Here is a 15,322-nt window from a genome sequence, read left to right as displayed (position 1 = left end):
CGAGGGCGGACCACGCGGAGGGTTGTGGGGCGGATAGCTCCCCTGCTGATGGAGACTCATAGAGTCGGGTGGGCGGGGGGACTCCATATCCCAGAATGCGTCACGGCGGGCCCGACCGGCCGCGACTCCGGGCTTGGCCCCGGCCCTAGCCTGTCGGCGGTGTATTGGGGCAGAAGTCACGGTGGCGCCCGCGGGGACGGAGGAGGGAATGAGTGAAGAGGAGCAGGGCTCCGGCACTACCACGGGCTGCGGGCTGCCCAGGTGAGCGGCCTTGCATCCATCACTGCAGGGCGAAGAGCGTGGCGCTGTGCGGAGGGGTAGCGGCGCGGCCCCAGCATGCACCTGGCCTGAGGGTTGTTCCCGGCAAGCACTGGGGTAGTGGGCCGTGGTTCCCGGCATTCATCCGAGCAGTGGCCACTGCGTCGAGCTCGAAATAGTTTGGGGCTGGTCCGGTTCCCAGACTGCACTGGGGCATTGGGCTTCATGCCCCCGACATTCAGTGCATTTGGTGGGTAACTGGGTTCTTGGCCGCACTGTGTTAGGGGACGTGCACTTCTAACCTGCACTCGGGTACAGGATCCCCCGCCTTAACTGAGACAGGAACAGTGCATTCCCCGCTTGCCCTAGGGCAGTGGACCCTGCTTTCCCAGCCTGCACCTCTACACGTTGAACCTAGCCTGTGACTGCTGTACTGCCTGGGGTCCCCTGGACCTTGTGACCCCCATAGTGTGCCTGGGTCTGATATAGCCGTGCTTGGCCAGGTGGGTGCAGAGAGGGGAGGTGTGATGAGGGTCTGTGCCCCTCCCCCCAGTATAGAGCAAATGCTGGCAGCCAACCCAGGCAAGACCCCGATCAGCCTTCTGCAGGAGTATGGGACCAGAATAGGGAAGACGCCCGTGTACGACCTTCTCAAAGCCGAGGGCCAAGCCCACCAGCCTAATTTCACCTTTCGGGTCACCGTTGGCGACACCAGCTGCACTGGTGAGGAAGGCGTGGGCCAGCCTTGCTGGGGTGTTCATTCACAGGGCCCCGCTGGCTTTATTTCTTGGAGTCTCTTCACAGTCCTCTTCTCCAAGAGCAGTGAGGGAGGGGGAGGTTTTAAGGGGGAAAGCCACTGACTGGATTGGGAGAACAGGTCTGTGAGGAGGTGGGTGGGACTTGGGAGAGTTAGAGGAGCAAGCAAGATTGCCACAGTGATCTGGCCGGTCGTCAGCATCCTAGAGGAAAAGGAGATAAACCGAAATCTCAGCGAAGTTTGGGGAGTGAGTGTCAGCTGTGCTGGGCTCTGTAGCAGGTGCTTAATTAAATTTCTGTTTAGTCTAATCCAGTGATGTAGGTGGTCGTTCCCTCATGTTGAATAGGAGGAGACAGGCTCAGAGGGATTCAATGACTGGTGCAAGGTCCCATCCTTAGTAAGTCAGAGCCAGGCTTTGACGCTAGAACCTACCTTATTTCTATTTCTCCAGCCATTTCTATTTACTGAGAGAAAGTGCTTCCCAAAGGAAAGTAAGGCAGAGAAAGAATCTCCACCCAGGGTGTCTGAGCTCGGGAGCACTTCTGTCTGGCATGGCTTGACGTGGGGAGCTCACAGAACACTTCCAGTCTTGGACAGGGGGAGGTCAGTGAGGAGGAGCTTGGTTGATTCGCTGTAGCTGTGAGGAGAGAGGCTGTGGGATGCTGGTTTCTCTTCCAGTGACCCCCAGTATTGCCCACGCCCCCTCTCTCAGGTCAGGGCCCCAGCAAGAAGGCAGCCAAGCACAAGGCAGCTGAGGTGGCCCTCAAACACCTCAAAGGGGGGAGCATGCTGGAGCCGGCCCTGGAGGACAGCAGGTGAGGGAGGAAGAGCTGAGGCATCCCAGAGGCCCTGCCAGGAACCCAGGCCCCTGCATCAGCCCCTTTGCCCAGTGGGCCTGACCTGGTGACACTGAGCCACCTTGACCTTCTCTTCCTGAGTTTCCTCTGGACCTGAGCAGGGTGCTTCCAGGGGGGAATGGCCAGCTCCACTGAGGGACTGTGGCTGTGGTTTGGGGTTCAGGCTAAGGAGGGAGAGGGGTGGAGGCTGAGGCTGGAGGGCGTTGCCTTCTCTGTCTAGCAAGATATCCTTTCCTCTTCTGCACTGAGGTTGGAGTTTTTTTGCTCCTATAGTTCTTGGGTAGAGAGACCCTCTTTCTCCTTTTCTCAGTCTTTTTGATCCAGTGTTTGGCAAGCAAAGGATCCCAGGAGGAAGAGCTGGTGGTTGAGCTTCCCTGAGTCTTTGACTCGAATGGGAAGGAGTTTTCTTAGGGGATGAGCAGGTCAGGAGGACCTGGGTCCCCCACCCTTTCACTGTCCCCGCCCCACAAGGGTGTGAATCAGAGGCTCCCTTCCCCTCGGGAAGTTCTTTTTCTCCCTTAGACTCTTCACTGCCTGAGGACGGTCCGGTTTTTACTGCTGCAGCGGCTGCTACTCCTGTTCCATCTGCTCTCCCAACCAGGTATCTTGTGTCTTCTGACTGCCTGAGGGGGGAGGAATGGGTCCTGGCTCCTGGCCCCCAGCCCTTGGACCTGGGCTGGTCAGGCATGAGGAAGTCTGAGAGTAAACAGAGGCTGGAGTAGTTGGGGACCAGAGTTTGAAGAATTTGCACCAGCTGGTAAGCTCTTGGGACAAGCGGTAATCAGTGATTTTAAATGGCCATGTGGATGATGTTTGACCCATGTTAAGGGTCTTGCAGGCCCCATTTTCTTCTGAGTTGGCCCCATGATGGTCCTGTGTTTGAGTCCCATCCGGTGCTTCCAGGGTCTGGATATGCAGCCCCTCTCCCACTGTCCTGGCGAGGTGATGATCGCATGTTCCAGAAAAGTGAAATGGGCCTGGGACCTGGAGGAGACCTCACTTGCAGGGGAGGGGGAAGGAAGTAGGCTGGAAGTTTGGAGTGGGGGAAACCAAAACGAGGCTGAGGACTCCTGGGCTGCAGCAGAAAAAACTAGCCCCCTCAGCTTTGGCCCTGGACCCTTTTTCCTTCAGGAGCCCCCCCATGGAGGTGCAGCCCCCTGTCTCCCCTCAGCAGTCTGAGTGCAACCCTGTTGGTGCTCTGCAGGTGTGCCCCTCCTCATTTCCTGTGCATGCCTGTCCTCCCTTGAACCAGGGGCCATGAGGGAAGGTTATGGGGGGTGTTTGCCTTTCCTGAGGGCTTTTTTTCACCCCATTTATTCCTCCTCTAGTCTGGAATCTGAGGCTGGGATCTAGGGTAGGAGGGAAAGGATGTTTGGACTCTTCTCACTCAGCCTGTCCACCCATATTTCTCCCTTCCAAGGAGCTGGTGGTGCAGAAGGGCTGGCGGTTGCCTGAGTACACGGTGACTCAGGAGTCTGGGCCAGCCCACCGCAAAGAGTTCACCATGACCTGCAGAGTGGAGCGCTTCGTTGAGATTGGTAACTGGGCAGAAGGGCGTTCTTGCAGCTACTGTCCCCCAACACTCCAGTCCTGGCCATAGGCAGCGCCTAGCTTCTCTCTGCTACAGCCCCGCGCTTTTGGCTGAGACCCCCAGCTTGGCTCCTTCCCCTTAGCTTCTTCCTTGCGCCCTGTCTTCCCCCCTCTCTGGCCAACCAGATTCTCAGGTGCCAGGCAGGTCCTGAGCTCCCCTTTCTAATCGGTATCTCTTTAGGGGACCCTCAACCCAGATTTGAGCCTGGTGGAAAGCACTGAGTCTGTTGGGAGTTATAATCCATAACCCTCTCCCCCATGCAGGCAGTGGCACTTCCAAAAAGCTGGCAAAGCGGAATGCGGCCGCCAAAATGCTGCTTCGTGTGCACACAGTGCCTCTGGATGCCCGGGATGGGAATGAGGCAGAACCTGACGATGATCACTTCTCCATTGTGAGTGGCTTGTGGGCCGTCCTCCCTGCCAGGCCAGGGCACTGGGGACTCAGTTCTGTGACTCGGGAGTGAGCCTTTCTGGGTCCCAGGCCTGCTTCTGTCCATTTTCCTATCGGAGCCAGGATTCTTGGGGTTCCCGTTCAGCTTCAGCTGTAGGCCCACCTGGTGAGTGCCTTGGGGGAGCTGGTGCAGGCCAGGGGCCTGTAGGCTTTTGTTCCTGCGATGAGGAAGGCAGCTTGGCCATCCAGTCCAGGGTCTGATAGGGATAGGGGGTCAAACGGGAATTGACTGAGGGGAGGCAGGCTGGAGGTACCATTCTTTGGGCTATTCTCTCCTGGGACATTAAATGTCTCTTAAATGCCAGGGCCTCCCAGCCCAATGCCGCATCTTTCTCACTGTTTTCACCTCATCAGGGTGTGGGCTCCCGCCTGGATGGACTTCGGAACCGGGGCCCAGGCTGCACCTGGGATTCTCTGCGCAATTCGGTGGGAGAGAAGATCCTGTCCCTCCGCAGCTGCTCCCTGGGCTCCTTAGGTGCCCTGGGCCCTGCCTGCTGCAGTGTCCTCAGCGAGCTGTCTGAGGAGCAGGCCTTCCATGTCAGCTACCTGGATATTGGTATGGCTAGTTGGTGGGCCGGGGGATGGTGGGGACTGGACCAGAGCAAGTACACATGGGTATAAGGAGTGGGGGGAGGGCATGATGGTGGCACAGATCACAGCCCCCCACCCCCGGTGCTGCCTTGCCACCCAACACTGCCTCCTCCTCTCTCTTGGTCTCCAGAGGAGTTGAGCCTGAGTGGGCTCTGCCAGTGCCTGGTGGAGCTGTCCACACAGCCGATCACCGTGTGTCATGGCTCTGCAGCCACCAGGGAGGCAGCTCGTGGCGAGGCTGCTCGCCGTGCCCTGCAGTACCTCAAGATCATGGCGGGCAGCAAGTAAAGCTCCAGCTGGACTCATGGACATACAACCTCACTCCCTGCTCTTCCTGCTCTCGGCCCAGGCATCTGCCCAGCTCGGGTACCCTCTGGAGGTGCCATCTCTACCTCTGACACAGACTGCCTCCCTGCAGGCCGAGGAGGGCATGGGCCCAGGAGCCAGGGACCACAGTGCCTCAGTGGCCCAGGATCCGTCCTCATGTTACTGGTGGTGATGGAGGGGAATGACATCGGACTGTCCCCTAGAGCCCAGAATAAATGTGCTGCTCCTCGGAATCTTACACCCTGATCTTCCTGTTTCCCTGAGTAGTTGATGGCAGTTTCGTGCCAGATCACCTCCCCTTTGCCTCCCCACCTTGTTCCTCACATGTCCCCGTGCTTGCTTTTCTGGTGGCGTGGCGGGAGGCTGGGTGCAGAGACTTCTGGGAACCCCATCACCTGTGTTTCTGGAGAGTTTGGTGGAGATGGAGGGACTGTGGTTCTTGCCATGGGCTCTCGCCCAGCCCCATCAAGTCTTAGACACAGACACCTGATTCAGAAGCCAGGCAGCTTTATTTGGGGCTGGGAGGGGGGGGGGGAGAGATACATGGCACTTTGGGTGTGGGCTTTGCATGCAGATGGATCAAGAGATGACATGTCACTTCTTCCCAAAGCGCTGAGGGGCAGCCAGACTCCAGAACGGGGTGCTCAGCCCCTCCCCAGCTCGGGTACTCAGCCGGTCGTTGCTCCCGGAGCCCTGAGTATTTCTGCCAAACCTTAGGAGAGATCCATCTTCAGCTGTAGGTCCTTCCAGTCCCTTCTCTAGCCCCCTCCCTCGACCCTCCCCTGGCCCCTGCCTTGCCTGTGTCCCTCTCAGACTCACCTTTGGGGCTGAAACGGGAAGGCTGGGCTCCGGCCGGGTCTCTGCATGGCCTGGAGCAGGGAGAGTAAGAGTGACGCAGTGGCCTCGGCATCCTGTGGCGTGCGGGGTCCGGTGTCTTCCTCCTGTGGTACAGGGACATCCAGCAGGGAATATGGGCAAAGACTTTGGACATTCAGGTCAGTAGGGGAAGGATGTGGCTTCCAGTGACAAGTTGTAGGAAGCTGAGTAGCCATTTCTTCCAATGAAGACCCTGGCCACAAGTGTTTGAACCTAGAGCACAAGTCCCATGCTGAGGTAGAGAGAAAAAGTGATGTGGGGAGGGGTGCTAACTTACCAGGAAGATGTGATCTCCACCCTGGCCCCCTGGTCCTTCAGCGTGGCCCCAGTCTGTTATTAAAAGCAGCACCAGCAGTAGCACTGCTGCCTGCCTGGAATCCATGCTGTCATCTGCCTTCCTCCAGCCACATCTGCCTCTTATACCTGCTGTCCCCCTGCCCACCACCCCCACCGCAGCTGGAGGGGGAATCTAGAGCAGGCAATGGAAATGCACGGCTCCATTAAGAGCCCCTGAGATCCCCTCCCATGGCCCCTCCGGGACTTCCTGCTCTCAGCCTCCGGCCCTAGCCCCTAAGCCTGGAATTACAGACTTTTATTAGATGCATAAATCCTGTCTCCAGAGCTTGAGAAGCATCATTAATTGCAGATGCTTTGTCAGCGCCAGGCCCTGGGGGGCCTTTAAGAACCCCCAATCCCTCAACAGGTTGGAGAGCTCCAATTGATCACCTCCTCCTCTCTTTTCTAACTTGTAGAATAAGAGCATAAAGAAAGCCCTGTCAGGAAGGGCTAGGTATTGTGTCCTGGAACAGAGGGAGTGGGGAGAAGAGTTAGGGTCAGAGTTGGCCGGGATGACCCAGTCAGGGTCCCTCCCCTAATGGCTGCAGCCAGGGTCACCCAGCCCATCCACACCCCTGTGTATGTGCCTCTCAGAGCCACTACTCTGAGATTTGCCTGTGGATAGGAAAATGAGATGCAGAAGGGAACAAAACGAAAGTGGGGAGCTCACGGAGTGGGGATTGCTTCAAATCTTTGTAGACGGACCCCCTCCTCACTAGAGGGCAACTGCTTGCTTAGGACCTGCCTCACCTGGGGCTCGGGAGCCATCCCCGCAGCTGAGGCACTGCTGCCACCCTGTGGCCACAGCTCCACATTGTCAGGCCTAGCCATTTCCTTCTCTGGACCAGGTGGATGGAGGTGCCTAGAGCCCTGATTCTACGGAGTTCCAGACAGGCAGGGACAGAATCCAGGGGCTGGACTATGATTTTGTCCACTTCACTCTAGTCCCCCGCCTCCGCCTGGCACTGACCTACTGGGGCGCGAGACTAGAATCCAGCCTTGGGAAATACCTGCTTCTCAGGAAGGGGTCCTTCAAGTCACCTGGTGCCCTTTCCTTTCCGATCCTAGGATCCCTGCCCCCACACCCTCCAATAATAGTTCTGTACCAGCCTGGAGAGGTGCCATGATGTAAAGAGCCTGTGCCCGGCCTGGCAAGCTGTCTACCTCTAACCTGCAGTTTCTTCACCCAGAACATGGCGACATGAGAAACTGCTTCCTAGGACGAGCATTATCTGAGCTACTTTTGGTCATCCATCCAGTAGAGGATCTGACAGAGCAAGCGTCCTCAGAACGTTAGCTGTGAGGAGCTGACACCCCCGAGTCCCGGGAACTTACCATCTCCTGAGTCTTCGCAGATGTATCCTTGCACTGAGCTGGTTTCCGTCTCCTGTGGCCTCCACCAGAGGGTCTTAGTTTTGCCTCTTAAGTCTCACAGATCATCTCTCCATTCTTTCAAGTATGCAAGCCTTTCACAGGTTTGAAGACATTTCATTCTTCTACTCTATAGTCTTTTTTTTGTTCAAGGGGAGGCGTCTCTCTTTAAAGTAAGGCATTTGTAAACCAACATGTACTTAGGGCAGGTAGATTAGATCAGGCTTTGATCTGGATGCTCTAGATACTACATTTCTATGAGAGCAGACTAAGCGAGGGGAGCCTCTCTGTGAGCTTGTCTCACGCTGGTCCCAAGCACAGAACCTGGCATTCACCACTGCATCTTGCAGTTCCACCACTTCTTAAAGGGGAGAATTAAGACCATAGGTAGATGGTTCTTCTGTGGGAAATGGATCTGGCCCCACAGAAGTCCAGAGGAGCAGAGTGGGGGGAGCACTGCAAAGAGCAGCTCTGGGGTCCGACAGAATTCAATTTTAATCCTAGCTCTTGGCACTTCACTGTGTGCCTTGGGGAAGTGTCTTAACCTTAACCTCACTTCATCATCAATAAAATGAGGCAACTACTCCTATTATCAAGAGATTGCTATGAACAGTAAGTGATGCAAAGCATCTAGCTCTCCATTTAGCACAGAGCAGGCACTCAATGTTTACCACCCTGCTGCTTCCCCTCTATTTCTCTGATCACCAAGCACACCACTATCTGAGCTGAGGCTATGAGAAGAAATGAGCTGATCTAGCTGGCTTCCTATGTCAGGACGGAGCTGACTGGTCTCCTGCGGTTAGTAGTTGGAATGGGTTGATTCTGCTCTCATGGGAAACTGCCCTGCCTTCAGAGTCTCATCCCAACCCTCCCAAACCTCTTCATCTTGGCTTCAGGATCTGGCTTTCAGCAACTTCCTTTTTGACCCTTCTCTGGCCCTCCATGTGTTCCTGACCACAACACAATGAAGACCACGACTGCCTTTCCTACTTCTAAGTTAGGAGGAGACTCAGTCTCCCTATTTGTGTCAATTAATCCCGACATCAGCCAGTTTCTTAAGATAATTTCTCTCCTATTGGGAAACCCAGAGACACCTGCCATCTCCTGGTCAAGTTCTTCAGCCTCGCTCACTCTCCGCGCTTGTGATAGTGAAGGAATACACCGATCCAATAAGTAGTGACTGCCCTACACCTCCATACTCCATATGGTTCCTAGGCATTACCTCTTGTTCTTCCTTTTCTTTTTCTTAATATGTTTTTACTGATTTTAGAGAGAGAGAGAGGAGAGAAACAGAGAGAGAGAAAACGTTGATCGGCTGCCTCCTGCAACCCCCTCACTGGGGATCAAGCCCACACCCGCAACCCGGGCATGTGCCCTGACCAGGAATCGAACCGGCGACCTCTTGGTGCATGAGACGATACTCAACCAACTGAGCCACACTGGCCAGTGCTACCTGTTTTTCTTGAGAACTCTCTTACCTGCTCTCTAACCAATGCCGCCCCCCCCGCAATGCCCATAGAATTTATACAATCATAGAAAGGTTCTCTTTTGGTCTCTGCATTCCCCCGTCATGTTGGAAACTTCTTGAAGATAGGGCTTATTTTTGTTGTTTTAAAAAAATTGTTGGGAGGGGGTGGGTACAAAACACTGAAAGGTGAGAGGACACTTGCTTTTCAAACACCATCTCATCCCCCATCCACATAAAGCACAACCTCCTCTAGTGAGTGCTCCCATGATGCTCTGGGCCCTTGCCCTCAGGGCAGTGCACAGATCTGAGCCTTGCCTTCGGTTGTGTTATGTATTTATATAAGCCACCACCTTCTCTAGACTGTGTTTTCACTGCATAAAAAGGAAGGGTAAGAATCCCGGCTCCTTCTGTTTTAAGAAATGGGAAAGTGAGGAAGATCAGACGTGAAAGCCCAATGAGTCCCCAGGAAGTGACAGTGGGACTTGTAGATCAGAGGATCGAAACATCAGACATAACAGTGGTTCTCTCGAGAGTTTAATGTTATATTTGCAGCATAAATAAGGCACAATATATGTCAGGGCAAGGGAGAGGGGGAGGCCTGGCTGGGGTAGCTGCGGAGTGGGAGGGGAAGGGAAGAGGGACGGGGAGGGAGGACGGAGCGAAGCCTCTGCCCCAGCCCGTCCCGGGGGATTGTGAGCCTGCTCACAGGGGTCATGCTGAATGGGGTGGAGGGGAAAGGGAGACCATGGTTTTGTAACAAAATAGCCTGTAGCACTGCATGCTCCCACCTGTCAAAGACCACCACCCGGGAGACTCAGACCCCCCAGTGGAGTTCCTTGATGAGATGGAGAGGTTTTGCTACATGTCAAAGATATACAGATGAGCAGAGATATAACCATAGATACACACTGCTTTCTTTTCAACAGATACTATATCAGGAGGCTGCAGCATCTGCTGCTGGGGCTGGAGGCTCGTCTCCCTGCCTGAAGGGGTATGTGTGTGTGAGAACTGAACAGCTAAACTCCAGCTGGTCCTTCCTGTAACAGAGTGTGGAGTGACCAGTCTGCAAGGGAATATGGGACAACACCTGCCCAGACCGATGCAGGACAGGGTTTAGGGATAAGTAGGATGAAGACAAACCTAGATTTCAAGATGAATGATGTGGTTGTTGTTTTAATGGGGGTGAAGAGAAGGACTGGAGGAAATGGGAAAATACATATGTTAGTGCTAAGGCAGAGGATGGTACTCATAGTCTCGACCTCCTACAAGAACTTCCGAGCTTGCTCTGAGGGCGGTGGTTCTCAGACTTTAGTGTGATAAGAACCACTCGGAGTGTTTGTTAGAGCCCATCCCCAGGGTTTCTGATTCAACAGGTCAGGGGTGAGGCCCAAATGTGCATTTCTCACAAGTTCCCAGACGCTGGTGCTGCTTGTCCTGGACCATGTTCTGAGAACCATCGCCCGAAGGGAAAGTCAATGAAACTAGTGCTCATAGCCATTTCTTACAGCTACAGCCTCACTCACCAGTAGCAGCTGATGCCAGTAAGATATCTCTGTGCTACCAGCCCCCATGAAAAACCAACCCTACCAGCTACAATACAAACCTGCCTCTACAAAGGACATAAGCTGCCTTAACCTTCCCTACTCTCCCAGCCTTTTCTCATTCTTTTCCCAAAAAGAGATGAAGTGGTACAAAGCGTGGGAATGGTGGCCAGCAGCCACCTATGCTCACTCCAGCTGGATCAGCACCCTGGGAGGGGGGATTTGTGTCTGTGTGCACGTGTGTGTTGTAAACAGAAACAGAGAATCAGTTCTGTACTCCGAGGGGAGATTAAGGTGTGGGAAGTTGAGGATCCTCACTTATCTTATTCCTCCCTCCGCCCCTGTCAAACAAAAGTCTAAAGAAAGCATAAAGAGCACATCAACAAAGGCATATGTGATATAGCTAGAAGGACTGGATTCTAAACAGACTGGTTATGAAATAAAAAACAATACTTTTCCTTCCTGTGTATACAATGTACAATACTAATGGGAATAATGACGTGGGGACGGAAAGGAAGTTCTGAAAGAAAGGGAGAACTTGTGGGGGGAGAGCTGTCTCAGGGTAGCACCTTTAATGGAGCCTCTCAGTGTGGGACACGGGCCTCAGAAGCCAGAGGAGAATACCTCATGTCTGCTTGGTGGGCAGGCTGTAAACAGGCCTGGTTATGACAAAGCACCCTGTCCAGGAGTGGTGCTGGAGGGCAGGGAATCAGGAAAGGAGCCAAGAACAGCACAACAGGCATAGGAAGGCAACAAGGTGAGGTTCAGTTAGGTCACCTCTTTTACCACCACTGAGAGTAGATGGTCTAGTCTTAGGGCCAAGAAGAGGAGTAGAAGCTGAAGGAAGCCAGATCTGGGTTATACAACCAACAGGGGAAGAATCAGTAAAGAAGCGCCTGCCCTTTCTGTCTCTCCCAGCTGTGGGGAAGCTTCTCAGGCTTTCCAGCTCTAAGCATGCTTTCAAGGAAATGGGCAGAAGCCTGCACACCACACCCGGTTCTGGCCCCTTTCTCTAGGCCAGGGGTGGGGAACCTTTTTCCTACCAAGGGCCATTTGGATATGTATAACATCATTCAAGGGTGATAAAAATTATTAATTTAAAAAAATTAGCCATCTATATTTGGTTAAACATTTAATTAACTCACCCCTAATGCCTTGCCAAGTCCAGACCAAATGATTCCATGGGCCTTAAATGGCCTGCATGCCGGACGTTCCCCACCCCTGCTTTCTGGCCTTGCATGTCTAGCAGCTATGTCTTTGGAGTGAAGTGAGAGGCCTAGTCCTGTGTTCACTTGGAAGAGTCCTAGGGTCCACACCCCAGCTCCTTTCAGAAATGTCTTCCCTTAGCTCCCTAGGCAACCTAAAAAGGGCTAAATAATGCCCTCCATGATGTTTGGTTCTGGTCCAGATGAGTCTGGAAGGCAAAGAGCAGGGAAGAGTGGCCACATGGCTGGCAGCAAGGACAAGGTCGATAACATTCCCCTTAATATAAGACAGGCTTCATGGTAAGCAACTGCTCTGTCTTCTTAGTGAGTCCGAGGACCAACTGAAGAGCTGGCTGGAGGCTTGTCCTCCCCCTTCCTCAAGTCACTGCTGCTTTTCTACTGAGGGTCTGTCAATGCCCCTCATATAGGTCCCCAGTGCTAACTTCCCACTGATGAAAATGAGATTAGACATGGGGTTAAGGAACGAGCTGAGACCCTCTATGTAAATGAGCCATCCTACTCAGGGGCAGATGGCAGGACAGCCTCCTCCAGCGCCCAGCAGCGAGGCAGGGCTTGTGTGAGATTCTTCACTTGAAACACACTTGACTGAAGGGGGAAGAAAATAGTGAAAGGTCTTACGAAGGCTCCTTAGGAGCCATAAACTCAGTCAAGCTTAAGGGCAAGGCTGCTGGTGGGAAATCAATAGAATAAAAAACTGAAACAAACTAAAGCAGAAGAGCCCGGGAGCAGCGTCTGAGAGCCCTGAGCACGAGTTATGGCTGTGAATTTTACAGGCGAGTGGAGTCCCCGGAGGCGGAAACCTGCATCCTGACCATCTGCCATGCCATTTGCTAATCTGAGCCACCTAGGGGCTGTTCCTGCTGGGTCCCGGGTGGTAGAGGATGAGAAAACCACGTTTCTCTCCTTTCTCTTCACCAGGTGTGGCTTGTTCAGCACCGGCTCTGAAAGGGGAAATTAAAAACAATGCAGTAGAACATGTCACCTGACTGGCTGACCAGTTTATCACTGAGGAGATGGCAATCTTGTAGCTTAGAACATTTCCTCGTTCCCCTATGCCAGCCAATTTTGGAAGACAAAATAACAAAGGAAGTTGGGAGTTATCTGTATGTGTGTTTAAGATGGAGGTAGAGAGATGGAGAAAAGGACATTCTTGGCTTTGGCAGATGGCAGAAGGTGGCTCTGGGACAATTGGAAGGGTTTCATACTGAAGAGCTACTAAAGCTGACATACCTATCCACAGGCCCCTGGCTTTGGATTGCTTCCTATGGCCCTGGCAGAAATTGCATAGTTCAGAGCCAAAGGAAGATGAGAAGTCTTCATGGGGAAGAAAGAGAGACCAGAGGGATGAATTTCTTCCTCTGTAACCCAACTTTTCAAAATGAGAATGGCTGAGAGCAATAGTCACCGATTTCCCAGGCAGGCTGGACCTTTCAACAAGCCGGGTTCTTCTGCTGAGATCAGTACTGCACCTGCGCCGCCCCCCCTCCCTGCCCAACCTCCCCCATCCAACCTCGTACTCAGAAGCCCTCTCAGGACCCTGGCTATGATGCCTGAGTCCGGGGATTGGCCTATGGAGAAGCACTGCATCCAGGGGGCAAAAAGCAGAAAAGAGCTGAAGAGAGACCTAGTGGCCAGGCTACGAGCTGAAAGAGAAAGAAGGTAGATCCAGAGGGCGTGGGACACTTGTGAACACAAGACCCTAGCTCAGAAAAGAAGACAGATGTGAGAGGCTGAGATGGGGGAAAGTGAGGGACAGCCTCCCTGGGCTGCATCTGAACCAGCCGTGGAAGAGACAGGAGAACGAAGAGGGAGAGGCAGAAGCGGAAAGCTGACCAAAAGGAATATGTATGCTTTGGTCAGACAACTCTTGTACAACACAAAGAATCCCTCCATTAACCTGATGGAACAAGATTTCCTGCCTGACCTGATGATTAGACTGAAGGATGGAGCAGGGAGGGGAGGAGTCAGCCAGTCAGATCCTGGGCTCTTCCCCTTTGCACTACCAAGCCATATCTAATAAGGCCACCAGGTGAGATTGCAAGGCTTGGTGGGAAGTGGAAAAGAGCCCACCACTAGACTGGGAAAACTCAAGAGACAAAATGTGGTATCCAAATAGCTCTGGAAAGAGATTAAAAAGGACTAGAACTCTTGGGGTTTTGTTTCTTTTTCCTTTTTTTGGTTTTTGTTTGTTTGTTTTGGTAGAAGATATGGAGAAGGTCTAAAGTTTATGGAAGAGCTGGAAAAAATATTGCTACTTCATACATCAAAGGTAACTTTACAATCTCCCTAAGTGAGTATTTTGACTAGAATTTTGGATGGGTAAAAAGGGATGTAAGCAGCTACTGGGACACAATGTCCTGAGTCCATGAGGGGCTGGAGATGGGTTAGCAGGTGATACTCCATCAATTCTGGCTCTCTCTACCTAGCAGGTAGTGACATGCTGCTAAGGAACAAGAAGGTAACAGTTATGGCTTATTGGGAAGAGAGGAAACTGGGAAACCTGAAACCTGGAAGTGCAAGGGTTAGTGTTAAAAGAGAGAAGCACAGGTGCGTGGCAAGGGTGATTGACTGTTCAGACCATCTGGAAGGGCCTTTGGCTGTGAGGACATCAGAAACCCCCGCTTAGGGGATGATCTATGTGGCTCTGGGGCTGGGAGGCTCCTAGTACAGGTGTCAACGTACACAACCATGTGGCTGAAGAGAAAAGCCCCACATCTGTCCTTTACTCACAACACACAGTTCCCCCCCATACTGCCGTGTCCAGGACAGATGGGAGGGGATAAGATGACATCTTTCTTGGCTCTTGAACGGGCGAGCTCTGGCTGGGGACCTCTCCACCAGGGGAGGCATCATCTGCCCGCAGACTGGGACTGTGGAGTCATAATCACATGCGACTGTATCGGCATGCTCAGTTCTGTCCTTTGGCTGGCCATCTGAGTGAGGACTGAGGTGGCCACAGCTTCAGCTGCAGAGCGAACACTGAGGCCATTGCTGGGTGCTGTTGCTGAGCTGTGCTGAATCACAGGGGCTGGAGAACCCGTTGGCTCCGAGCTTTCCTTGGGGCTTTCTGCCAGGGAAGGAGGGCAAATAGCAGAGAGCAAGTGGTTAGACAACAGAATGAGGAAACAGGCGAGACTACCTTTTGCCACAATTCTAAAGCAGGCCAAAGGAAAAGGAAGCCTATATTTTTTTTGATTGGGGAGAAACTTCCCAGAATCTTGGCTTCTAAGCTATGAATGAGCTAGGACGCAGTAAGCCGTGAGAAGGGAAATAAAAACTAAACAAGTTAACCTACCTAGTCCAATAAAGCGAATCCCCAACATGCTAATTACACTGTCTGGCTTCTAGGTCTCTGTATGCAGTTCATTACCCTACTGCAGTGGTCAGCAAACTGCGGCTTGGCAAACCGTGGCTCGCAAGCCACATGCGGCTCTTTGGCCCCTTGAGTGTGGCTCTTCCACAAAATACTGGCTCTTCCACAAAATACCAACTTCTGCACATGGGCCACGAAGTTTCAATCGCACTGTATGTGCGTGCCCACATGTGGTATTTTGTGGAAGAGCCACACTCAAGGGGCCAAAGAGCCGCATGTGGCTCGCGAGCCTCGGTGTGCTGACCATGGCCCTACTGGAACAGTCTTCTTAGTCATGTTTTTAAAGGTGATTTTTGTTGT

The 15,322-nt window shown here is 53.1% G+C and overlaps 3 protein-coding genes across 13 annotated transcripts in view; 1 reads left to right on the top strand and 2 right to left on the bottom strand.

The window, feature by feature from the left end:
• Window positions 1-29: 29 nt before the first annotated feature.
• Window positions 30-5,069, top strand: TARBP2 (TARBP2 subunit of RISC loading complex). Of its 4 annotated transcripts, none has more exons than XM_070410097.1 (9): window positions 30-261; window positions 812-981; window positions 1,728-1,830; window positions 2,378-2,473; window positions 3,004-3,076; window positions 3,293-3,410; window positions 3,727-3,854; window positions 4,268-4,469; window positions 4,635-5,069. In XM_070410097.1, the coding sequence occupies exons 1-9, from the start codon at window positions 209-211 to the stop codon at window positions 4,790-4,792; spliced, it is 1,101 nt and encodes a 366-aa protein (XP_070266198.1). In that variant the 5' UTR covers window positions 30-208; the 3' UTR covers window positions 4,793-5,069. The 4 variants fall into 4 exon arrangements, with proteins under 4 accessions (XP_070266198.1, XP_070266199.1, XP_070266202.1 ...); XM_070410098.1 differs by having other exon boundaries at window positions 95-261; window positions 857-981; XM_070410100.1 differs by lacking the exon at window positions 30-261 and adding an exon at window positions 321-508.
• A 252-nt stretch (window positions 5,070-5,321) lies between these two features.
• On the bottom strand, window positions 5,322-7,457 carry NPFF (neuropeptide FF-amide peptide precursor). Of its 2 annotated transcripts, none has more exons than XM_070410128.1 (3): window positions 7,379-7,457; window positions 5,651-5,939; window positions 5,322-5,543 (listed from the first exon to the last, which is right to left on the bottom strand). In XM_070410128.1, the coding sequence occupies exons 2-3, from the start codon at window positions 5,881-5,883 to the stop codon at window positions 5,426-5,428; spliced, it is 351 nt and encodes a 116-aa protein (XP_070266229.1). In that variant the 5' UTR covers window positions 5,884-5,939; window positions 7,379-7,457; the 3' UTR covers window positions 5,322-5,425. The 2 variants fall into 2 exon arrangements, with proteins under 2 accessions (XP_070266229.1, XP_070266231.1); XM_070410130.1 differs by lacking the exon at window positions 7,379-7,457 and adding an exon at window positions 5,985-7,372 and having other exon boundaries at window positions 5,338-5,543; window positions 5,651-5,772.
• A 1,941-nt stretch (window positions 7,458-9,398) lies between these two features.
• Window positions 9,399-15,322, bottom strand: part of LOC139007081 (cyclic AMP-dependent transcription factor ATF-7) — a 109,364-nt gene continuing 103,440 nt past the window's right edge. For all 7 annotated transcript variants that reach the window (XM_070410105.1, XM_070410107.1, XM_070410109.1 and 4 more), the window contains one exon: window positions 9,399-14,716. In XM_070410105.1, coding sequence (XP_070266206.1) covers window positions 14,499-14,716 — 218 coding nt within the window. In that variant the 3' untranslated portion in view covers window positions 9,399-14,498. The remainder of the gene's footprint in view (window positions 14,717-15,322) is intronic.

The sequence above is a fragment of the Myotis yumanensis genome, unplaced genomic scaffold (genome assembly GCF_028538775.1).
Source record: "Myotis yumanensis isolate MYYU_CA2020_CCGP unplaced genomic scaffold, mMyoYum1.0.hap1 SCAF_3, whole genome shotgun sequence".
Lineage (NCBI taxonomy): Eukaryota > Metazoa > Chordata > Mammalia > Chiroptera > Vespertilionidae > Myotis > Myotis yumanensis.
Note: the sequence above shows the minus strand (reverse complement) of the source record. Positions and strands in the feature narration are given on the sequence as shown.